At 40.3% G+C, this 26,546-nt stretch overlaps 1 protein-coding gene across 9 annotated transcripts in view; it reads left to right on the forward strand.

Annotated features, from left to right (window-relative positions):
• Positions 1-19,588: 19,588 nt before the first annotated feature.
• Positions 19,589-26,546, forward strand: part of FAT1 (FAT atypical cadherin 1) — a 107,750-nt gene continuing 100,792 nt past the window's right edge. For 6 of the 9 annotated variants that reach the window (XM_027635613.1, XM_027635614.1, XM_027635617.1 and 3 more), the window contains exon 1: positions 22,018-22,131. In XM_027635613.1, coding sequence (XP_027491414.1) covers positions 22,051-22,131 — 81 coding nt within the window. In that variant the 5' untranslated portion in view covers positions 22,018-22,050. Of the gene's footprint in view, positions 19,773-21,551; positions 21,630-22,016; positions 22,132-26,546 lie in introns of those variants that run through there. The other 3 variants (XM_027635618.1, XM_027635619.1, XR_003526393.1) reach the window with 3 other exon arrangements.

Raw genomic sequence — 26,546 nt, forward strand, 5'->3', positions numbered from 1 at the left:
CTTTTGTAAACAAGATAAGACCAAGAAATTCTTGATTTTATAAACATGAGCTACAAAACAAGGGCCAAATTATTGGTATGCCACTCTTCTTGGAAATTAATTTTATTCTACAGTTCAGCACAATTAAATCTCTTCCTTTAAGACATCAGTGGAAAGGAATGGGAGTTATTTGCTTTTATTTTTCTCCACCCTCAATGACATCTCTTCAGTAACAGACAGGAATTCACCCTCTGTTTTCAGTTTGTATAACATCATACTGTGCTTAAATAACCTACAGGGTGAAATTCAACCTGATGTAGCTTCAGTTCCTTCAGGAAAATACAGCTATATTTTCCTTAGCAAATTACTCTTCTGAGGTGTGATATAACATCTGAAATACAGCATTTTAAGGATCAAAGGAAATGTCACCCATGGGGTCCAGTGATGCTGAAAAATATAGAAGCCACAGCTTCTCACAGAGGAACAAAGTTTAAATAAAGATACAACAAACCCAACAATGTTGGGTCACAGTATACTGAGAAAAGTCAAGCAAACACAAATGGGTCATGCTCCACTTACAGTCCTATAAACTGCACCCAGTAAACGTCCTCTGAAAAACAGTAACTTAATCTACTTTTCTAAATGGTCAGTGTATGTATTTTTTTTAGACGGAGGTATATAAACAGGGAATGCTTTTTCTCTTGGGAGTTTTTTTTTCTCTATCTATAAAATTTCTATGCAGTATGAAAGCTCTGTTTCAAAATTAAATTCAATTAAAGAGGAGTAATTAGTCAAATTTCTAAAAGGGTTATGCCATTCCACATAGGTCGCAAACACAGGCATATAGAGCAGTCATAGAAAGTAAAGATGGAAACAAAATTAAAATATAAAAAATTAGAGAAGATAACTTTTGGGACTTCTTATCTTAAAACAACTGTGCGAGCAGTACATAATTGCTACAAATAGTTGTTTTTTCACAGCAAGGGATGTATCTGATGAATGTATTGTTATTTTGCTTCTGTGTTATCCAATAATCAAACCTAACCTCTGCAATTGTATCCCTTATTCAGAAGCACACTGTGTGGATCTGTAGCTTGAAATTGGTTGACATAAGCAAAATGCTGTTTGAGAGCCTGCTTGGTCAGTCTTCTCATATTATTCACAATAGTCACTTAGGTCACAGAGCGCTTTTTTTTTGTCTTGCTGTATAATTTGAGTTTATTTTAAACAGGAGGATAAGAATAAACAACAGGCAATAATTAAGAGCCAATGCTGTTGTACTTACTAGTTATTTTAAATGTAAAAATCAGATATGTTTGAACTAATTTGTATTTTGAAGACTTAATAATTTACATGGCTTCCAATTACACCTTCTTACCTGAGGAGAAAGAATATATTGTCTAGTTTTTGGGAAATATTTATTCCTACCTAGAATTAAACTATAGATGGAAAGTCTTACCATTTGTACAAGAGAAGCATGACTAACATTCATTTTTCCCTTCAGAAATCCTATACTTGGTAGAATCATGTTCTCAAGATACTATGAAGTCTGTGCTGCTCAGTGACACTATTCACCCTTAAAGATCTTCCTTCTAATTATACTTTATATTAACAACTGAATGCAGACAGGTTTTCCTGCTTTCAATTATATGAAGTTAGTAATTCACTGGCTATATGCACATTAATTTACCTAGAACTTAATAGAATTTGCCTACCCAGTTTCAGTTGATACTCACATTCACAGAGCTATGATGAAACCCCATTCACATTCCATATATTCTTGCCTGGTGAAAAAATAGTAGCACATGCATGTGATTGCCTCTTTGGATCTTTTTCAAAGCCTTCTTTAGGAATCTGAATACGCCCTTCTGTGGGAAAAACTGCAGAAACAAAAAAAGGAATGAAAAACTCTTTAAGACTATCCTTCCTCCCAGAAGTTCCTCAGAACCTGATTGAGGCCTTCAGATATAAGGGATACTAAAAGAGCAGGAAGGATCAAAGCCCCCAGCATCAAAACAGCTTGGTTTCACCTTTCACTACACCTCCTACTTACAGCCATTGGTGTAGAAAGAATAAAGCACAGAGAGGGAGGAGATGTAGCTCTGGGAAAGATGTTTTAAATGGGAAATCCACCCTGGAGGGAGCCTGGTAGAAAGGTTATATAAGTTGTACTATTTTTCTCTTTGATCCCTGCTGGGAAAATACACACCTTTCCCTTTCTCAATGTCTGCTGTCCAGAGAAATTGCAAAGTATCTGCAGCCGCAAAGGAATTGTGTGTACTATGCGTACATGCACACAAACATACTCAGACATACTGAGAGCATAAATCACCTGGCACTTACAGTGACTTATTCACTGTGAAATCATACTCTGCCAAATCAATGAGTTACTGCTGTGCAACTGAAGGTAAATGTCACTCATCATGGGTGATTAATATCTATTGTGTTTGGAAGGATTTTGTAAAAGAGTAACTGGGAAAAAAAAGGATTGTATATAAGATTGTATATTATGCATGAATGGTATTGTAAACATATTGTGAAAGGTATCTTTAAAGATTTAGTTCTGAACCACAGCATTTTGGGCACAGTGGAACAAGTATTGGGTGGTTACATTAAAATTTTCTTTTGGAAAGTGGGTTTATTTTATGCTTCCTTTTATACCTAGATCAAAGAAGCTTGTGATGTGCCTCATGATTCTAAATAATATTATGTCTGTCCCCAAGGTCTTCACATATCCCAAGGGAATTGGCAACATACATCAATTGCTGTATAGGTGTAAAGTATAATAAATGGATCTTGGTGTACCAGCCAGCTATTATAAATTATTGCTCTGCGTGTTTTACTGATTGGTATGAGAGCATCTGTACTGACTTACAAATGATGCTCAGGGAAGTGCATACATGTTCTACCTGCTTATGAGCTGAATTACTGAAAAGCCCTTGAAAGAGTGCTTCTCAGACCTTACATAGCATAAATAACTATGAAGAGGTCAGATATAGTATGCTTCAGCCTCTTTCCTGATGCTTGAGCTGTAGGTGTCTGTGGGTTTGCATTTGGAAGGAATCAAGAAAAAACAAACAACTGTTCATCTATTGTTATTAATCATTTACAACTATCCCACATTTGTATGAGCTAAATCTATCCAATGTGCGATTGGTTAGATGTGAGGATCAAAGCTGATTGTTCCCTCTGATGTATTCTTTTTATAATATATTTTTAAATGTTCTGTCTTTTTATGTCATCAAAGAATAATAGAGTGCATATGACATGATCATAGATGTTCACACTAAGTCAACACAATACATGCAGAGGTAAAGCTAAACAAAAAATTTTGTACTAATTTATTCCTTATGTAATTTACAGGAAATTCTGGTAAAGAAGACCATTCAGAAGGACATATATTTATTTCTATGGACTTAACTCATGGGTTATGATTGTCAAGGACATTTAAAGGACAAAGGTGCTCAGTATAAAATTTAAATAAACAATTGGATATTCATGAAATCTCTGCAGAGATTTTGGAGATTTGGGATTTTTTATTGTGTTGTTTGGGGAGTTTTTTGGTTGGTTGGTTTCTTTCCTTTTTTTTTTTTTTCCCCCATGGAATCTAAAACATCACAGCGTTATTACTTTCCCATCTTTTTAATATCAAGGAAAGGGCACATTTGTCCAAGTGGTTCTCATTATATGCTTGGAATATGATTACAAAAAATCCTTCATGGCAGTTATTGTTTTGCAGGCCTTAGGGAGCGTTTGGAAGGGCAAACAATCCTGGGACTATATGACTTAAGAATTATCTCCTTCTACCTTAGTTGCTAATAGAAGAATATAAGAATGATCATAATGGATCCATCTGGCCCAGTATCCTGTGGTCTAACTGTGATCAACAGGGATGTCTAGGGAAGACTGTTAATATCAGGCAACAGATGAACAGGTGGGCCCAGAGAGTTATGATCAATGGCACAAAGTCCAGCTGGAGGCAAGTCAGTGTATATCCCAGAGGCTGATACTGGTGCCAGTGCTCTTTAACACATTCATTAATGACCTGGTCATTCCTCAGGTGAGGAGAGGTTGAGAGCTGGGACTGCTCTGCCTGGAGAAGAGAAGGCTGAGGGGGGATCTTATCAATGTGACAACAAATATCATATGAGAGGGAAAGATAAGGCAGCCTAACTCTTCTCAGTGGTGTTCAGTGACAGGTCAAAAGACAGTGGGCACAAATTAAAACACTTGAAGTGCCCTCTGAACACAACATTTTTTTACTGTGAGAATCGTCAAACACTGTCAGGCTGCACAGAGAGGTCATGGAGTCTCCATACTTGTAGCTTTTCAAAACACAACTGCACAGAGTCCTGGATAACGAGCTATAGCTGACCCTGCCTGAGCAGGTGGGTTAGATTAGGTGGTCTCACATGCCCTGCAAGCACTCAGAGATTTTGTGTGATCCTGTGACAACAGAAATGCCTTGGGAAGAGTATTAATATAAGGTAAGCATATATTTCTCCTGAACACTCTGTCTTGGGAATTTCTTCCAGAAGTGACGTTTTGATATTTAACAGAAAAGTCATAAATTTTATATTTTCACATTAAATTGTTCTCTGTTTCTTTCTTTCACCATTCAAACAACAATTAAATAGTTAACACTCTGAAAAGGCAATAATTTCACCCTGTCTGCAGACTCATAAGAACCATTGATTAATTTCAGTCTAATATTTTTAATATTATCCCTGCAATCTGTAAATGTCTTTAGGGTCTAATATGATTTACAGATGTGAATAGATGAGCTCAGGGGCAATCCACCATTTGCATTAACTTTTTGAGCAAGGTAAATATTTAATGTACTATGACACTTTTGGACACCAATTCCTAATATCTTAGATAAGAGCATGCTAGAACCCACATAGGGAATTGCACTTGCTTGCTGATGTAGCCTGGTTTAGTTGCTGCCTAAATTTGTGTTAAAAACACTTAATCTACTAAATCTCTTCAGAGTCTCTTATAGTGCAGCTAAACTTTATCAACCCACAAGACTGTAAATTTTTTTCATGCAAATGTTCTCATTTCCAGACAAATTTCATGGAATCCATAAAATTACATAGCAATTAATGCAGAATAAGTCTTCAGTAGCCTCATCTTGAGATACAGGTGCTCAGATGGCAGATGGTGTTTGCTTTTTGCTCTTCATTCTTTACTTTTCTGAATTATGTCACCCTTTAAGTCTTCAGTCCCCAAACCATAAACTGTCAGCATGTGCAATAGCACATCACCTTCCTAAATGATGATTGTATGCTTTCCCAAGGCATGAGATAAAAAAATCTTGATTTGAAGCCATTCGCCAGGTTCACTCTTTCATAAAGAAATTACAGAAACGTGCAGTTTGGTTCTGATATTGTTTCATATAAATGTTAATTATTGTTGTTCTGACTTCCTTGACTCAATTTTGATGCCTCAATATTTCACAACTAATAATTCAAAATAAGGCCCTTAGATGCTTGAATATCACTAGTACTTAGTGAGATTTTGGCATCGAAGTAATTAAAAAATAGGACCTGGGCATGTTAATAAAAGGTCTTTGTATTTCTCTTCCTTGGGTACAAAATGAATACACAAAAACTTTCCAACCACAAAGTGTTATTACAGAAAGAAACACACTGAAGTTGTGGAGTAAACAGCAGTTATATGACAATGTGAGATGGTATTTTCATGGACTTTCAGCACTGAATTTGGAGATAGATCAATGGTTTATGACAGTTCCATGCTAAAATGACTTGTCTTTTACTAGAAGAATAGCTTTGATACATTTTTTACTTTTCTTCTGCAAAGAAAATGAAACTAAAATGCCAATAACATCAAACAGTATGCTACTGAAATGCATTTATTTTATCGAATTAACAAATAAATTTAAAATTTCCATTCTTAAATCTTGATGTTTACACTCAGATAAAGGAAATACCCAAACTGTAAGTTTCTTTGTCCCAGGCAACCTACTACATATTCCCTAAAAACATTCAGGAGTCTTAAGCATACCCAGAGAGTTGATTCATCTGTATTCTGACAGCAATGAAGAAATGTGTTTCATGGTCCAGATCTAGAAAGAACAATGTCATGAGAGTGAATTAAATAAACCAGCTGGAACCGGGCTTCTCAATAAATTGAGGGTCTTGTTTTCAGGTTGGTCATATAAAAAAAAAATCTTATCAAAGTAAAGAGAACATATCAACCCAGACGTGATTAGAAGAACCAAATGAAAACTGCTTACATAGAGCAAAACATCAAGTCCTTTAGCCAATAGACAAACACAGGCTGACCAGTCAAGCTTTACGAATAACTACTTTTCTTACAAGGCCACTGAGAATTACAGTCTCTAGGGATAGGTACAATTTCAGAAGAATTTGTGACAGAAAGCTAGGAACTCAGTTTTCTCAGTTTTCACTAGGAAGGCTTTCTGCCTAAATGGTAACTCTATCTTGAAGGCAGTTTCAATGCTTCCTCCACCCTCCCGACCCCCCCCCACACACACACAGCAAGAAAAGTTCTCAGCCTCTCTCTCTCACATGTGAGAGGAGAGAGATAGCCACATGTACAGAGGCCTTGGGAAGGCCAGGGAGAAACAGAGGTCCTGAGAAGGCAGGGCGTTGCCTTTTTCCCCTGGGGTCCACTGTGCAACATCGTTAAGAAATGGTCCTTGCATTTGAAAGACATCTTTTTTAATCCTTACACTGCCTTGGCATTCTTGGGAAGAATATCTTTGTATGTTTTACCCTACACAGCCATAGAAATGAATCCTTGTCCTTGTTTCCTGCATGTTCCTTAGCATGAACAAAAAAATTTGTATTCTGCAAGCAGCTGTAAAGCTTTCCTCACCAGCACTCTGGTGTTGTTCTTCCTCTCAGTTTCTCCCTCGTCATTTCTACACCTTGATGGTAGAAACATGGAGGAAATCATGGAAGGATCCTTTTCTAGTGATTTAGGATAGAGGATCAATTGCAAATTCTAATATATTATTGCTTTTACAACCCCTCTCATATTGCCATCTGGAAATGCAAAGCAGTACAACACATTGAAAATTATTTCAAAGGACAGTCATGTCTTTTGTGGTTTCTGGGGCAGGGGGGAAATAATCAAAGAAAGCAAGGGTTTGTTTTGTTTTGTTTTGTTTTGTTTTTTAAATTCATTCCTGACACTTCCACTGTAAGGGGGAGCATACTTGTGTGTGTCTTTCTACTATTATGTCTGTTTCAGAATATGTACTAACTAGTAAAAGGATCATCATGGTATTAAGAAGCCAAACAAAATATTTATTTAATAAGAGAATGAAATGCACACATTTCTCACTGGGACTAGACCATATTACACAGACTAGCTTGAAGAAATATTTCAAGATCTTAACCAATTGGAAAAGAAAGTCAAAAAAAACCACATTGACTGTGTTCCTTTTAAATAATTCACAAATAGAAAATTGAAAGATGTCTTGACAAATAAGTCATGAGAAAATTTTCCTTGTGGTTATGTGTGAAATTTTTTCTGAATTTACTTTAATCAAAAAACAGTACAGATTTTTCTATGATTCAAGACTATGGTAAATATTTTTTGATCTTGTATTTTGTTTAGGGTCCAATTCTGCAACAGTTGCTTAGACTGGATTTTGCTTGTGGAAGGAGTTTTGTCCAGTAGTAGTTACAGAATTTCTCCTTATATTTAACGTGATATCTTTTAGAAAGAATTATTGTCTGTAGTAATCTGTGAATAGTCTGAGAAACTCAAGTCCTTGATGCCCACAGCAAACAGAGGCATGGCAGTACAGGCTTCAATCTATTGCTATTATCCACTTATTTGCATTTTCAGTAAAAGTGTTGGTCTTTTGATAAAGTCTCTAGAAGTATCCTTTTTCATCTTCTGAAATTTTAAGTGTTTATAACACCTTCTTCTGCATCCTAAACACACATCTACAGAGAATTAGATTAATTCACAAAAAAATTTCTTACAGCTAGTGATGAGTTATCAGAAGGCAACTTGTCTCAGTTTAAAAAGATTACAACTTAGAAATTAAGAAACTTCAGGTGGAAGTGTGGAACAGGAAAAGAAACAGCTTTTAATCAACAAAATCTGAATAAACAACAAGTGCTGCAATCAAAAACTTTCAGAACAAGCAAAACAAAGTCCCAGTTCCCCATGTGGGGGGCGAGAAACCAGTGGCAAGCCGGAGAGGAGGGGCAGGGGGGGAAGGCAGGATTGTCCCGACAGTTCAACAGCTGCTCGCAGCCAGCACTGAAAAGAAGTCCTTTTTCCCATAGGCAGTCCCGAAGGCAGAACACCTCGCTCTGAGATGGGCCGGTCTCCCTCTCTCAGTCTCTCTCCACGAGGTCTCCCGTGGGGGAAAAATAACTTCCTCAGGAAAACAAAAGGAGGCGGCTGAAACCAGGCTCCTCGCTCTGTCCGGTCGGCGGACCAAACCCCCCAAAACCCCCCCGAACAACAGACTCCCAGCCGTCCCCGCAACCACCGAGTTCCCGAGAGCGCTCCCCCTGCTCCCGCGCTGCCCAGCGCCTGCGGCTTCGCTCCGGCCCCTCCCACCCCATCCCAAAAGAAAGGGATGGGGGCGAGGGGTAGCGAACTTTGGGGAAAAAATTCCAACATCTCTTTTCAAACCTATGACATAACTACATTCAGTCTCCACTGAAATGGGCCACATTCAAGCCAGTGACCTGGCAGTGAAAAATTTATTCTCACTCCCAGGAGCATCCACAATCTCAGGTAGCCTTTTTACTCTGTAATTATTTATTTCCACTAAACTCCAAAGTGCTGTATGATGATTGGTAAGATACAGACAATTTAACTTCTATATTTGATATTTCATCAAAATGCAGAAAACCCTTTCGTGTTCAGAGCTTTTATTCTTCTGTGCAGTGATGTTTGTAATTAGAACACAATTGGAGTAAATACAAAATAAGAAATACAGCCCACTGTGTGTGAAGATACTTTAGAAAAACATTTTCATCAAAACTGAAGACAGAAGTCAGTGTTGCCAAATATTAAAAAAGGACAAAATCTTTGTAACACATTTTAAAAATACATTTAACTAATACAGTCAAGAAGTGCTCTGCTATATCCACTGTAATTTAATTATGTAGAATCTTTTTTTGATGAGACTTCCTGATTGAAAACACTCATTTTCATCAGAATGAAGGCCAGAAGTAAACAAAATCATTTTAATAAGTACTTTTATTTATGCACCTAAATAGTTGCTCAGACCTTGTGACCATTCGGACTAGGCACTTTAACAATGTATTTCACTGTTCCAATCAAGCAAGATGAGAAGACTTGGATACAGCAATTCGGTTTCACATAATGTAGTTTCTGCCTGCTGCCTCCAGTAATGAAATAAGGAGATAGCCAGAATATTTCAAGTCACTGAGCAAAAAACTTACCCCCTGCCAGCTCAAACAAAGTTACTCACCAAATACACAAACTTATTCCATTACTGTGAAAGTAGCAACAGCCTTTATTTTACTTTCATTTTGCAAAGGACTATGAGAACATCATGGTAGTGATTTCGTGAGAAATAATCACTCAACTCCTTTTGATTTCCTGACTCACTTCAACCCTGACAGGAAAGTACAGATGCTAAGTTCTTGCATTTATTTTATATGGTTTTCTTTGGGTCGTCAATTAAAGTGCTACTGTAAAAATGTTTCTAGCTCAAGACTTTCATTCCTTAGAATTTTTTCATTTGAATAGTGTCTTGATGATATACTAAAAAAAGAAGGGGATGATGGGTTTTACAGCACAAAAATACTAAAAAAAAATAATCTGAATTCACTGCATTTGTGGGAAGAAAGTTTCAAAATCAAGACCTCTTGAAACAGAAAGGCCTCTTATTTATATTGAGGAAACACTTGATAAGATATTTTGCTGATCATGGGTAGATATTCAGTAACAGTTTAAATGAAAGTTCAATGGAGTGGCCCATTCCTAAACACTTATGTTGGTAACAGCAGCAGGAGAGAAAACTAAGCAGGGAGAAAAGTCAATAACATGAGAGCAGAGAATGAGTTAGCATCAAAGCCAGCCTTCTGTCATGTACTCAGATTCCTATGACAGTCATGGGGTAGTAAGTACAAGAAAAGTTGTGAGACAGACAGTGTTAACAGAAATATCCTTAAAACCTGTTAAAAAGGGAAAGAGGGAAGTAGAAGGTAAAAGATAAAATAGAAAGAAAATTCCAAGCAGGGAAAAGCAGGATTAGGTAAAATTTTTCTTCAAAATCATTTCATTTGATACAATACTTTGAAAATACCAAATGTCAAATTTAAAGCAATCTTTTTCCTCATTGCCCTGTTTTACTAGACTACTCTTGATTAAGTGAAATACTTTTCCCAGTGTATATTAATTAATCATTTTGCATTGGATAAAATACATATTGAAATATTCTTTATTCCAGATTCTGGGCAGCACTGTCATTTATTCAGAACATTGTAGTAGGCCTGGTGGAGTATTCAGCTCATCAACCTTGAATAACATAGCTAACATTCTTTGCACAGGTCTGAAAAATTCCGTCTGTGCAAGATGTATATAGATGAATGAATCAGCAGAAGTATTTTATTACATCTGCTTTCAAGGTACAAACAGATCTAACTACATGGGCTAGTTGAAAATGTCTGCATGAAACCTACAAAAATTCCCTGATACAATGGCAAGTTTAAACATCTTAACTGAATACCACCTCTGTAGCCCCCACCCTATCTCTTCTGAAAGTGAAAATATTTCTCTTTTTCTCTATCATGAAACTCATGTATTGAACCCTACCCAGTCTACCTCACCAATCCACTTTCTCTTTCTTCTTTCTGCTCCCTGTGTAAGACTTTCTTGGTAGATACAACTTTCTATTTAGTTTGAACTAGAACAAGGGTCATCTTTTCTGAACTTAAAGAAACTGGTTAGGAGTTGAGTTTAGGTGGCGTGCAAGTTTTATTACACAGCTTCAGCTTTCAAGACACTAGCTTTATAAAGATTGTCAATATAAAATAATAGTAGAGTAGAATTTTATTTTAAGGGCAATTCATGCCTGAAGGGATGCTTTATAACTCGCTGTAGCTAGCAAGGATGTTGCAGTTACAAACAGAAAAGGACACAATGTATTTCTTGTGACTGACACATTTATATATGCTTATGATGTGGAAATGGGATACATTGATATTGATTCTTACTTAAATCCTATTTTGATATGTGCTTTTATTTTACAGACATTGACCTTTATGTGATCCTATTTATACAAGGAAATTTTTCCACACATTCAGAGTAATACAATATTGGGCTGAATGAACACTTCTATGGTGTTCATTATTTTGCTAATTTACATAGTAATAACCCTATCTGACATGCCAGAACAGTACTAAAGATGGTATAGAGTACTAGAGATAATATAGAGACTAGAGCTTAAACATGACACAACTTTATTATGGAAGATTATATGTTATATTGATCTTGGACATTCTGTGAGGCTTTTAATGATTTAGCTATTTAAAATGCAGAACTTTGCAAAAAAAATAGAAGTAAAGAAGGAAGCAAATCATATTCTCTTTGTTTATAACGAGAGACAGAAGTTTAGTGTGTGCTGAAAAATAAGAGAAAAAACAGGTTGTTGAGTCTTATTCAATAACACAACACATGAGATAATAGATTACTTTTATGCTGAATATATATATATACATATGTATATATAAAAATCCTTTTCTTTGTTACCAATTTTATTTTGGTAACACTATTCCTTTGCATATACCAGAAAAGAAATGTCACTGCTCTATGACAAGAACTGTGATGGGAAGCCAAATCAGGTAGAGTGGGTAGACCAAGACCTTTATCTTACACCAAGCGATCAAAAAAAGGATAGCAAATTACTTTCAAATACAGGAAAAGTAGATTTTATTAGCCTTTAAAGTAGAAGACTTGACTTCATGGTGACTGGGTAAGACAGAAAACAAATAAAAAGAGTTCATAAAAGAGAAAACAAATAAAAAGAGTTCATAAAAGATTCTCTCTTTGCCCACTGTGCCCTTACAGGAGAGGTTCTTGTTTCACATGCTGGATTAAGTTCAGCTGGATGAGTAGTGTTTTGTTAAGTAAAGAATTGCCCCCTAGTACTCATGAAGCCATTATTGTTTCCATGACCCCTGACAGATAATTCTGTATCCTTCTGATAAATTGTCCTTTAAGCAGAGACTCTCGTTTCCTTGCTATGACACTGTGCTTGAACTAGGCAGCTAAAAGGAAAGGGGACTTGTCCTGCTGAGCACTTTTTGTTTGTTACTTGGGTATTCAGGTACTTGCAAGATCCAACAGGCATTCGTTGAACTCAGATTCTTTTCATTGATTTAGGTTGTATTTTGATTAATAACATAGAGAAAAACACCATGAAAGCAACGGAAGAAAGGATTTTTCCACATATGTACTCTTTCTGGATCTGACAACTCACTTTACAGTAGGTAAGATATAATTTGGGATGGGAATGTGTAGTCAGGAGAGTCCTCTCTTCCACTAGATAAGAATATATTCACAAATATATTGAACTCTAGAAGCTGGATGTGTGTACACAAAATTTAATCAGAAATTAATCCTAATATTAGAAAAATGGGATAAAAATCACCAGTAAAGACAAAGAATCGTCATCTTGATGAAATCCAAGGGCTCTGAGGCCACAATAAAAGAGGATATAATATTTCACACACAAGAGACACTAAATCTTTATGAGCTCTACAGCATAGAGACAAGCACTGGGTTCTCAAGTATTTATTTTTTAGAAGCCTAAACTAAGCTGTAAATCCAGATTAATTGCAGAAAAAGGACCAGGTATAATATTCCAAACTATGGATAAAATGCTGAACCTTAGTGATCATAGAAAACATCTTCCTTTCTATCTATCAGCTTTTCAAAACTCTGAAGTCATCTAGGTTTTTAACTATTTGGATTTGCATGTCCTATTCCAAACAATAACCTAAGATTAACTAATTCTAGAGGAATAAGCTATACCTCTTAAACAAACATGAAGCTTATGACATTGTAGACACCAGCTCAAATAAAATCTCTTTGAGACACAGAGTACACTGAAGTCAGTTGGATTCTAGACTTATTAGCTATATATATTTTAATGCTATAGAATTATAAGCTCTAAGTCTAAACCTAGTCTATATAAAAGGATCTATGACCAAGATAAAAGAGACATAATGACTTAGTAGAGACCTATGTCTTTCCTAGTTCTTTATGACCTGAAAATTTTGAAGACATTCAGAGTATTATATTCCAACATTAATCATCCTCCACTAAATTAAAACTGGTCTACCAACCAATGAACCCCGAGGCAAATTCACTGCTTTTGTTAGAGACCAAACTTATCTCTGATGTTTATGAGTACCACAGTCACTGGGGCTCTCTACAATTCTCCACAGTTCTTCAAACCCTAATTCTAGATTTAGGACCACTTTTAGACTCAAAATGACCAGTACCTCAGTACAAAACAGAACACAGCACTTGAATACCAGTACTTCTTTTACTTCATTCAGCGCTATGTAATACTAATGTCACTTGAGCTCTTAAAACTTCAATTTTGTGATCTCACACCACCTGTGGGATTAATGGAACCTGGACAACTAATTCAAACTACTCAAAACCAAAGAAGCCAAGTTATCACTATCTTTTAGCACTACATCATATAAGTACCATCTAGACTCCAACATTTTTAGTTCTGAAAGCCTTAAAAGAGCTGAACATCCAGCTCAAGAAAACAGGAGTTTTAAGAATTAGTGGAGAGCAGATTTCTTTTACTTCTTTTTGTCCTAGTAAGTGCCAAAGTCATGCTGGTTTTGGAACTGCGAGTCTGAAAATCACATTCCTAACTCTAATGTTAAGCCTTGTGCTTGACAAAACCAAAATACCAGCCTACATAACTTTTAAAAAGGCTGTTATAGCCTAGGCCCTTTCTGACTTTTTCAAACACTTTAATTGTCCTATAATTACTGAAATCTAAACTCAATATTTACTCATGTTATAAGCATGAGGCTGTGAATCAATGCATTTCTGCCTTGAGCTCTATGGATTTGAACTTGATAGTTCCAAGCACGGCTCAGTAGGAAGATAACAACACCTAAAGGAGACGCAGATTTATCCTACCTTGCTGAGCCAGACAACACAAAAATTCCTCCAGAACTCTATCATCATTCCATCCTAGGAAATATTGAAGATAGGTGGAATGTTTCACTTTTGTTTGGGATGCACTAGCATCCATAGCATAACCATTACCCTAACTTCAATCCAAACCTTTAATCAGAATACCAGTACTGTCTGTGAGAAATATCTCTAATTAAAATTTTGGAGACGGCCAAATAAAATGAAACAAAGAACTTTATTAACAGCGCACTGGGTGCATCGAATCATGACCAGATTCGGGCACACCTGAATGGGAGGGACAAGCCTTTTTAAGGTCTCTTGATTTACATAGTTACTCCCTCACACCTCCCATGCCAGGCCTCACTCTTTTCTTCTTAAAAGGTGATCTTTGCCTTTTGGTGCAGTGCATTGGTTGTTCCCATCCACCTATCAGGTTGTTTCCCTGTCCCTGGCCACATGGTCCCTTGGCAGGGAGCCCAAATTTGTCTTACTGCCTTATGTGCTTTCTGATCCGCCTCCATGCTATAACAGTAAGCACAACAGTAAGCAAAACAGTAAGCAGCAGTAGGTAACAACAACAACAACAGTAAGCAAAACCGTGAACAGAACAACAAGCAATCCACCAGCTCCTGACCACAAAATGGCTCTTCAATCTCTCCAAACAAAATGACCTCCAGGTATCTCAACACGAGGTAACCATGGAAATCCCTGCTTGTAATAAAACCACCTTATTTATTTCCCACACTGTCCATAACAGTTCTGTTTCTGTTCCAGATGCCAGTATGGCAGAGTAGGATGTCATAAAAGCAAACTTACCTTAAGTGATTTTTTAATTATTTATGAAGATAGATTGGTAAAGAAAAGTGTGATGTGGAAAAGTTTCTTGTTTCTGAAGTGATGTTAAAATGTTTCTCAAAAGTTGACATACACAGAGGTAATCTGTAAGATCAAAATATTGAAAATATGAGGCTGCCTAGCTCACACCTGTTTAGAGAATGTATTTCTCCTCGCTGCTGTTAAAAAAAAAATAATTTAAAGTCACTCTTCTCCAGCTATCTTTGACAATTTAAAGGTTCAGAAAATAACTGCTCAGATATTTGGATGTCCTCACTCCATTAGTACCTGAGGAACTAGGACCTAGAAACATAATCTTTTAAGTAAGTTTTAATTTTTTCCTCTCTAGCATTGCTCTAGGTTTTCTTAACTATTGCATATGTGTGTATTTAACACATATCCACAAATAGCTGTAGCTCGTAGGTTTAATGATTCACTTGCCTCAGTAAACTCCTTTTTAGGTTCACAGGGCACACAATAGATTGTCAAGTAGCTGAGATTGTTTAGCATTTCATTATAAGGAAGCTGATATATGACTATTATTTTGACACTGCTGCCTTGGAAGTCTTGAAAACCACTGTGAAAGAATACCTAATCAAATAGTCAGTGATATTTTACACAGTAATAACTCTCTAGGGTAAAAGAAAGTGAATAAAAATAATTGAAATATGAAAAGTTAAATATCCTTGCTCAAATTCTGTCAGATAAGGACGTGTATGTAAAGGTAATCCTAAAGATTTTCAGGGATTTTATAAAAGTTTGGTCTAGGTAGGAAGATGTCAGCACCCTCTTAAATATGTATCTCATAGAATTTGCCCCCTTTTCCCCCTGTAAAGGGCAGAGGAGGGAAGGTAGGGGTGAGGGGAGGGAAGTGGGCATTTGTGGTTCAACTCAAGTTTGTAGAGAGTAAGCAAGAACAGCCAGAAAAGCAGAATTGTTTTTTACTGCCCAAATCTGCATTTACCAGACAGGAAACAAAGTGCTAAAGGAATATCCACGCCTGACTGCAGGCCAGGGACAGGATGATTACGAAGTTTTGAGGAGTTGCACTGTTTTGTTTTCCTTCCAAAGGCTACAACTAATTGAGGTGCTGGGGAGTTCTTCCTAAGACCAGACGAAGAAAAGGAGGACGACCAGAGCAGAGCTGCTACTAAGCAGCCTCCTTTTCTCTGTGTCAATACGATTTAAATAGAGTACAGGTTTTGTGCTAGCTTTTTGTACTGTAGAGAATTTACTTCTTACTGTAAAACCAATGTCAGATCAGTTCATATTTAACTGACGGAGAACTCTCTTGAAATTGTATCTGACCCCATTACTGAGAAGATGTATTTGCCCTCTGCCACGGAGGCTCAATGTTTATGGGCCCTTGATTGCCTGAGTCACAAGCTGCTATTGTGTTCAAAAGTGCTTTTTTTGAAGCTGCACTTGGTGTAGCAATTGCAACTGGTTTACCCTCATAGACACCAAGCCATAATTATCGTCGCCTTTGCCATTTCTGAGCCAGTGCAATTCAAAGGGCTGGTTTTGATCTTTAAAGTTTTATGCAGCTAAGTCACAACAATTTGAAATTACCCTCTCTTTTACTAAATGGGAGCTGAAAAATCTGTCCAAAGTACTTGAGATATCATTCCCCAAGTGCATACCTAGGGCTGGGAGCAGGAAAATTTCTCTGGAGGACACTTGACTTTGGTATTTACTTCCGATCTTAACCAGTTAACTATCAGCTCCTGTTTGTTAAATATATAGCAAACAAGTATTGAAATCTATGATGCTAGCTTTGGAGGTAGATTAGTGAGAAGAGTGTTAGTGCCATAGTGCCATAATGATTATGTGGCAATATAATTTCCATTTCAATTTCTGGGAAATAATTCCAAAGTTGAAGGACTCATGCTTCTCTTAAAAGAAAACTGTCTAATCCAGATAACTTTTTTTTTGTTGTTGTTATTGACAGCTGAGCTAAGACTTGTTCATCTTAGGTAGTTTGATAAGGACAGAGATATGTCAATAGATGATAGGGAGAACCAAACATATTTTGCTACAATGGTTATAAGACTGGAAGATTTTCAGAGATGTGAATGGTGCCCTAGACACTCAAGTGTGATTACAAGTATTCTCCTTTGTACCTTTCCTGTATAGTAAAAGAATATATGGATTTCCTTTAGGATAACATATCAAAAAATACTCTTCGGAGATTAATCTTTAAATGTGAAAGTAAACAATGACTATAACAGCTTTATTGACATTATTTTGAAGAAAAAAAATAAAGGTCAGAGAAAACACGGAATAAAAATGGAATATTCAGTTACTATCAGAACGACTCTGTCAATATTATTTGTGATGTTAGAAACCTTTTTTAGAAGGTAAACCTATACATATCGAGAAGACTTATGGATACACTTGGCTGGAACTTTTGGCTCCAACACTTTATCTGAAGTGCTAATCACCATTACCCACTGTTGGAGAGTGACGGCATATCCCTTTATTCTTCATCTAAAGTACTTACTGTCAGTATAGCATGGGTATAGCAGGAGATCCAAATCAGAAGCCTCTATTTTTGTTATCTTTACCAGATACTTTTGAGAGATGCTCCTGTCCAACTTACAAGAAGTTACTGCAATTAACTAGCACTACATTTGTCCAGGCATTAAAAATTAAAGTTTAGACAAAAGTTTAAGCAACCTGCTGCCCTTACCTATTGTTACTAAACCCAGCAATCAATCACAATATGGTCATGAATCTAGAAGGTAAGAAATTTTGTACTTCAAAAATATGAAATATTTGCAACTGTACAGAGCAGAAGTGTAGTTTATTTTGTTTCTAGCCCTTAACTATAATGCCCTTAAAGTGTTCCCCTTTTAGCCCTATCCAGGAATGCTGTTTTTAATGCAGTTTACTTTAAGCAGCTCACTTTGAAGCAGTTTTCACAGAAGGAAAGTTCATTTGGCCCAGTGGCACTTGGATAAGGACTCAGTATAATTCCATTTGGGGTTCAGAAAGAAGATGAGATGCTAACTAAATCAATCAGCTGTGTCTGTTGTGGAAATCTACAAGGCCAGAGAATTCTGATATTAAACTTTCCAGACAGGTTTGTTCAAAGTGAACATTCCCAGGCTGAAATGGCCTGTATGCACTATTTGGAAATGTACTTAGGATTTATATAGTGAAATGTTTTATCTGGTCTTCCTAACATAGAAGTCTGCACGCTCATTTGGCTGATAGATTTTAGTGGTGTATCTTACAGGAAATAATGATCCAATGTCTTCAGAAGTCGATTTGACTTTTGGAGGAAGGCCATGACTTTAACTTCCTTAGAGATAAATTGTTTAGTAAAAGAATATTTTACCTTCTGAGAATCTCAGAGTGCTTTAAAAAATTACTGTTACACTATCTTTCTCAGGCAAATAACTTTTTTCTGTAGTTTTCCCAAAATTTTATAAACTTCACCATTCAGGACCTACTCAGGCCCCTGCTTTCAGCTGATCCCTGCCACTTAGCAGTGCCACATCTCCTGGACTTTGTTAAGCAGGAATGATTGGTTGGGGCTTACTTTGAATGAGGGAAAACCACATTATTATTGTCTTGGTTGGTTATGGTTTACTATTTTTGAGAAGGAACTGCCATTTTTGTTGGGTGGGTTTTGAGGGGATTTTTTTGGCTGTGCTCTGAAAAATACACCTCCCCAGAAGAAAAGAAGAAAGCAAGGAAAAAGAAAAATAATAATAAGAAGAAAATGAAGGAAAATAAAAAAAAAAAAAATAAAAAAAAAAAAAAACGCAAAAAAAAAAAAAAAGGAGAGGAGAAGAAGGGAAAACTATTCTAGTCTTAACGTAGCTGGGAGAGAGTGAAAGATTCCCGTGCTCAGCCTCCTTGGAGCCACCCGGTTCTCCCAGCGGTTGTGCCCTGCCGCCCAGGAGCCGAGAGGCGCTGCTGTGGGGCGCCCGCAGCCGTGCGGGCGGCGGGGAAGCGCCGTCCCGCCGAGCCGAGCGGCCTTGCGGCGGCGGAGCCAGCGGGGCCTCCAAGCGCCGGCGGTAGGGGAGAGTCGGCTCGGTGCGGAGCGGGGCCGGGGCAGCGGGGCTGTGCCGGGCTCCTCGCCTCGCCTGCGGGCGGGCGGCCGTGGCCCCGGTGCGCGGCGAAGCCGTGGCGGCGCGGAGAGGTGCGCGCTGCTCTCGCCGCCGCGCTCGACTGCAGCGGCCAAGGGAGGGAGGAGGTGGTGCTGCTGCGAGCAGGGTCCTAGGGGGCCAGACAGAGTGCGAGAGAAGACGGAGAGAGAGAGGGGGAGGGAGGGAAAGAAAGAAGGAGGGAGGGAGGCGGGGGAAGGAAAGAGGGAGGGAAGGAGTCGGCGATCCGGCGCAGCGTCCCCACTCTCTCTCCGCTGCTGCAACTCCTCAACTCTGCCCGTTCTTTGCCTGGACATGTCTTAAGAAAGTTGGATCTCTCCCTCCCTTTCGCCTTCTTTGTTTCTTCCCCTTTTTGTGTGTGAGGGTTTTTTTTATTTTTATTTTTCTTCTTCTTTTCCTTCTCCCCGTTTATTTTTCCTTCCCAGCCTGGAAGTTTGGAGAGGCGGATGGGTCGGAGCCGACATGCCGCGCTGTGGCGGTGGGGCCGGGCGCCGCGCTGGCTGCGCGCCGGGGCCGCGCTGAGCGCCAGGGCCGCCGCGGGGCTCACGCTCTAGAGGCGTGGGGGCATCGGGGGCTCGCGCCGTCTCCAAAGGACAAAAAGGAAAAGGGGGGAGGAAGAGTGCAGAGATGAACTGAGCTGGAGCAGACTTTGTGAGAAGAGTGCCGAGTCCAGCTGGTCTGGTGAGTTCTTTGTTTAATGAGTTTATTATCAGCAGGGTGCTGAGAGGGATGATTCCCGTGAGAGTTCTGGTGCTCTAGTTCGTTGCGTTACGGAAAACAGTCGTGTTCTTTGATTCAACCTGTAGTTCATAACTGTGTAGAGTGTGTATGTTTATGTATATATCAATATGTATATATACCCACATACCGACTGTATTCAAAGCTACGTGTACCTGGAGCTGAGAGCACCCCCAGCTATACCGCCCTTCACGGGGAGAGCGACGCTTAGGTTTCCGGGCCCGAAGCCCTGCAGCCGGAACAGGGCTCATCGCCGCGGGGCTACGGGCTCGGCTCTGCTCTGCTCCGTTCGGGGGAGCCGGAGCCGGCTACCGCGTCTGGGATCCGGGACTGGGAGCCGCGCCGTGCCCGGCCGTCCGTGCGCTGTGGCGCGGCGCCCCCTGCCCGCCCGTCGCTGAACTGCGCTGCCGCCGCCGCTGGGCGGCCGGTGCCCGGTACCCGGGCCGGGGGCTGCCGCGGCCGCCCGGGGAGGGAGCGCGGGCGCTACGGTTGCGGGCTAGTGACCCTGAGAGCCCGCGCTTTCCGACGGGGTCGGTTCCCTCTGACCTGCAGCCCCGGCAGAGTGAGGCTGTGGCTTCAGAGGGGCCCCTTGCGCCGCTGGTTGTATTTATTTATGTGGCTAGTAAAAGACGTGGCGGGGCTAATGCGCGGCAAATGCGCCCCCGCCGGCGTCACCTGTCTGCAACCCGACTTCGCCGTGAGCCCGTTGGGACGGGATTTCCCAGGCAAACGTTTGATCATTATTAAGTGTGATCACTTATTAATGAGCGGGGAATCCTCCGAGGACTGTTTCGGTATTAATCTTTAACACGGGGCTGGCAGGTTGACAGATATCCCTTCATCACGACTCCGGCAGGGCGCTTTTCCGCCCGAGGTAGCCTGTACCCCCTCCGCGGGCCGGGGGAGCGGTCGCCGCCGCGCTCCCCCAGCTGTACCGGTCCCGCACTCGCTCTCCTCGCCGCTGTTTTTCCCGACGCCGGAGCAGGGCGCCGGTCTTTACAGCGGTGCCGGGGTGCCGCCACTCGCTTTTGGCTTCTGCTGAGAGACCTCCTTCCCTCCGCCCAGGCGTCTAGCGGCGGCTCGCCCAGCCCGGCCCCAGGGTCCGAGGCGGTGAGGCGTGAGTCCAATCCCGCCGGCGCGGCCCGGGGGCGGCAGCCCGGCTGCTTGAGGGAAGGGGAGCGGCCACCGAGGCGCTGCGGTCGCTGCTGGGCGCTCCTTGCTGCCATTCGGTGCGGGCGGGGACCGCGGGACTGTCCCGGGCACTCGCTGCTCCTCGGACGGCAGAGGACAGCGTGTTCCCGCGGGCTCTGACGGCCTCCCTCGCCATCCCCGTAAGACATCCCCGGCAGCAGTTTTCCGAAGTTTCTGAGTAGCCTCTCCAGGAGAAGATTTCGCCCCCTACGAAGCCGCCTGCGTCCCTGGACCGGCACCCGCCTCCCTGCCGCCCCGTCGGGCTGAAGCGGGGCGAGCATGGCTGAGGTTTAGGAGTTCCCCCCAACCCCGGGCCACCAGGAGGAACAGCTTGGGCTGTGGTTCGCCCTTCCCCCGCTCTCCTTCGCGTTTGGTCTGGCCGGGGTGCGGAGGCTGCTGTCGCGGAGCGCAGCAAAACGAGTTCCGGAGGGGCGGCCGTCCAGCGCCGCGGAGGAATCTGGCGGCGGGGGGCGCCGCGGCCCGCTGGGGGCGGAGAGGCACCGGCGGGGCGCTGGTGGCCGGCGAAGGATGGGGGAGTGGCGCGGCGGGCACCGTGCGGGGCTGGCCCCGGTCCGCCCCCCCGCCCCGCAGGCAGCGAGCCGCGGAGAGGTGAGGCGCTGGGAAAGTTGGGAGAAGTTTTGGCCGTGGGGAAGGACGGGCGGGCAGCGCTGGCGCGGAGAAGGGGCCAACCGGGCGGCACGGACCTTTCGGGAAGTTGCGGCTCGGAGGCGAGGGCGGGACGGCAGCGGGGCCGCCCGGAGGTGCTGTGCGAGCGGCCGCCCCGTGCTGCGGGGCCGGCGGGAGGCGGCTGCGGAGCGGCGCCGGCCCCCTCCTCCTGCCCCCGCCGGGCCGGGGTGGCCGCCGGGGGTCGTGGGCCCCGCCGCCTGGTTGCCCCCCCGCGGCTGGCGGTGGCCGGCCGGGCTGGAGCGGGGCCACGCTCCTCTGAGAGCCAGCCGGAGTGTAGCGGGCAGGTTGCGCTTAAGTTGGGCGGAGGAAAACGGTGCTTTCCCCTGAGGCAAGGTGTCTGCGAATGCGTCTGATGGGCCATTGCGAACTTCATACCCGGGTGAGCCGGCAGGGGCGGTTCGCGGCGAGCGAGAAGTACCTTGGGGTGAGTTTCTTCCTTTGTTCACACTACCTCACCGCGTTCCTTGCCGGAATTCTCCGAAAGGTAAAGGGCAGCGCCCGCTGGGACGCGGCGTTTGGCAGCGGCTCCCCGGGAGGTCCTGGCTCGACCCTTCAGTCGGCTTCTGCTACTTTTCTTCGTCTTTAGGGCAGTTGTAAAAGAACAAAGCTATGTTTGAAAGATGCGCTTTTTAGTCTCTTGTGTCAATAAATGACGCCGTGCCTTACTGCTGGTAGTATCCCCCTGTTGTAAACTTTTTTTTTTTGGAAACGCATTAATGAGTTAAAAAAAGTGCTGCCTTCTAGCAGCAGGTTTTCCTACAGTTTAAATACTTGCATACAAGTTGTTCTAGGCAGTTGCATAGGAAATATACCTTTATTATTTTACCACTTCTGCTGTCTCTTTGTAAAAGAAAAGAATGCTGTGTATTTCCCGTTTGCTTTTCTAACCGTGCGGAAATACTCAGCTATATAGTGAGTAAAATACCATACTTTAACGCTGTAAACTATTTAATTTTTAAGTTTTTGATTTGTTCTGTGTGAAATCCGAAAATCTTGCTTCCAGGAGACTGGAAGGTGAACTTTAGTAGTCACACCAGTGGTAGGATAGTCGTTCTTTTTAACTCGGCATGCTAAAGAACTTTATATGGCTAAGTTAACCCTACTGTCAGTGCAAGTAAACAAGTGTAAATGCCTTTAAACTCTCAAAGATGTAGGTTAATTTTAGATTTAGATTAATTTTTTAAGTTTAAAAATGAATTCAAGATCAGTAAAACTATTTTTGTCATCACAAATTTTAAGGTTCCATGCTAAATTTCGATCAAACTCTCATTCACAGAGATTGGAGGTCTGCTTTTCCTTCCATAGCTAGTGAGTTCAGTATTAGAGACACTTCTAAGTAACTGACTACAGATAAATAGTCGAAATTCTCTACGTGAATCTTTGTTTCATTCTGGTTTCGGAATCTTTACCTGCTGTCTGAATACAGCTGCTGCATTTTCCTTTTAACAACAAAGATCTGGAAAGCGTAAATCAAAGTATCTTGTGAGATTAACTCACAATGTGGGGAATACAAACATAAAACTTACTGGACTTCAGTCACAAGTTGAAATTGTTATGTTAATCTCTGTGACAATGTACATTTTTTGAATTACTTACCAGCTTTGCTAAAGTAATGTTACCATACACTCTCATCATGTGTTAATTTTCTGAATACCAAAACAGACAGACACCCTCCCTCTCAGAAATGCAAAATACACTGTTAATTCTTTTGATTGGAAAGTTAATCATGTTGGAACAGCTAAACCTGGTGATTTGTCTTTTTTTTTTTTTTTATTTTTTTTTTTTTTTTTTTTGGTCAGACTACATAATAATAGCTCTTAAACAATTGAAAAAGTAGTGTAACCACAGTTAGTGCAGCTCACAGAGTCACCCGATCTCTCATAGACTGCTACGGCAGGAATCCTGTCATGATGGTTTAGTTACTGCCAAAATAACTTTTCATAATGCATTTCTGTCAAATGGCATTAGTTGAGTATGCTGATTAAAAATGACTGTTAAAGTAAATAGTTGATGTTTTGCTTAGTGGAGACAATGTCAATAACTTTACAAATCAAAGAAGCTAATGCATGTATGGGGTGAAACCCCCACTACATTTGTTAAAAGTTACTGAAAGATTTCAGTAAATAAGTGCAGTGGAAACAGCATTTAAGAACCTCTTTTAGTCCTCAGAATGTCCTAGAGTGTCCCTAGAGTGGTGTAATAGACCATACTCACAGAGTCTCATTCTTATTAGGTAGCTTAGTCTTACAGTAGGTTCTTCTGGACTGAACTAGTAATCTTGCATGTAGAAAAACAATAGCAAAGAGACTAAGACTCATTGGGGTATGTGGTCTGATTTAGGTTCTTTTTCTGCTTTTGTTTAATTGCTGGGGGAATAAATCTCTTATTGTATGCTCCCCATTGACACATTATGTAGAAGAGAAGCTTGGTTTGGTCTTTTTTTTTTTTTTTTTGCTTGCTTGGCATTGAAATTGCTGTTTACTAAATTCTGTATTTTATGCCTAAAACTTTCAAATCTCAGACTATAAACTTTTAAGTCTAGATACTGTAATGTTCTTGCTAGGATAAGCAGTCTTTCAGATGACTGCTATCTTATCCAGTCATCTTAATTTGTAAATTATCAGTTGGAGCTCTGCTAGGCCCAAGATTATATTTATTCTTATCCCTTTAATGTGAAGATACGTTGTACTTGTAAACTGTATTAGTAATTTTTTCCTGGGTACAAATATGTTAAAGTTTTGATGTGTTAATAATTATGTTAACGTTGTAACGAAGTATAAAACTGTCTTATGTATCCCAGTGTCAAATATGCATATAAATAAAAATGGCCTACATATGTATATACATAAAAAACAGCTGAATAATAATTTCCAAATAGGAAATCAAAGTTTGTTTGAAAGTAGGTTTTCAGAATAATGCAGTGCTCACTTTGTATAACTTAGAGCTATGATGTTTTGTTAATCAAACGTTTGCCTTTTGTGTTGAAAATGGAATCAGAAAACCTTAAGCTGGTCATACTCCAAATTTAGGAGTTTAAAGTGTAGCCTTTGGCTAAAATGTTTCTGAAATTCAGTCATTCCGGCACCCTGTAATGAGCAGTCTGAGTTTATATCTAACACATTATCACTTTATCTTAACACTTTCAAACTTTCTTCTAGTAGTTAGCTGTCCTTACAACTGGCATTGTTTAATACTTTAGATATTTACCAAGACTATATCATGTTGACTTTTGGGTAATCCTAGATCAACATTGTTTAGTTTCTAGTAGCTTTGTAAATTATGACAAGATGGAAATAGTGTCACATAAGATAAATGGCTAGCTTGTTTTTACATACCATGGTTAACTGTTCAGTTGAGAGATACTTTTAAGCATTGATTGTGATTCAACAAGTCTTGGGAGTTGCTGCTGAGGAATGGATTCTCTTACTGGTTGTTGCGTCATTGTTTGTGATAAGCTGCATGTTGCCAGTTCTGAGCAGACTCCACTTGAAGCTCTTACAGAAGAGCAGCAAAAAGTGCTCAAGGTATTATTGCACAAAAAAATATTTACAATCATAGTAAAACCTACACGTGTTCAACTTTGAATATTAATGAAAAGTCTAATGCATCTTCCTGTGGTACATCTGTGTCTAATGTGCCTGAGATGTGAGGAGCAGATGATAAAAGGTACAAATAGATACAATGTTTCACATAATAAATATACCACTTCAGACAGCCTGTTGCCAAACATAAGTATAGGCAATGACTTAGTAGGTGCCATAACATCAGAAAGAAAGGGGTTTTGGACTTCAGCATAACTCATTATTATTATTAGTTGTAGTAGTAGTAGTAATAATAATAAGTACTAGTGTAGAAAAGAGGGAAAGATCAGATCAGCATAAGGGCTGATCATTGAGTAGACTTCGATAATAGACAACTTCAAAAGTTCCAGCAAGATGGAGGAAAGAAACCTGGATTTGTTGATTGCTTAAAAATGATGTAATAATTTCTTAACATGGACAGTTAGACTTTTAGCCTAGTCTAAAGACAGCTTAAATTGCTCAGAGTTTGTGTGTGAGAGTTTGTTTATTTTGTTTGAGGTTATTTTGGTTTTAAGCAAATATTTGTTAACTTGGCAGTATGTTAGGGGATGAAGCCCTGGAGAACCAAGTGTCTCTGTATTCCCAGGACATATCATAGCCTGGGAAGAAAAGTAGATAGGGGAGGAATAATATTGTTAACCCACTGAAGTGGTTATTGTTCCAACCTCACACTCATTTGCCCTCTAAACCTTTCCTTCATCTAGTGTTAAGACCTTGTAAATATTGGTTCCAGCTAGTGACTTGCTTTTAAAAACTTTTATGCTTTTTATTATTTGCTTATTCACTTTTATTGTTTTCTATATTTATAGGTTAAATCCTGTGAATTCATTGCTAGATTTGGAAAACAGACACACTTTTTTTTTTTTCTCTTTCCAAAAGGATCCTCCTTTTCATTACTCCTCTCCAATACTTTCTATAGTTTGTGTGGATCTGAGTCTTAAATTGTTCTCAAAATCATTTACTTAGTAATGGCTGTGACTGAATTCCTTCTTCTGAGGTTTTGGAGTGAATGGTTGACACCAGTAGATTAATTTGCTTTAATGTTTTCTAGTGGGCAGAGGCAGTCCAAGGAATGTCAGCCAATGTGATCTTTCATGTATCTACCTGAGTAGGTAGGAAATAGGGAAAGGAGAAATTCCTCTAAGAGAAGATGTGAGTGGAGGAAGGAAACAACATAATGTGATACTATTTTAGCTGAGATGAACAGAATTAGTGTGAGGATAGGCACTGAGGAGAGGTTGACAGGCAAAGAATAGGG

The sequence above is a fragment of the Corapipo altera genome, unplaced genomic scaffold, assembly GCF_003945725.1.
Source record: "Corapipo altera isolate COAL_440 unplaced genomic scaffold, ASM394572v1 22b, whole genome shotgun sequence".
NCBI classification, from domain to species: Eukaryota; Metazoa; Chordata; class Aves; order Passeriformes; family Pipridae; genus Corapipo; species Corapipo altera.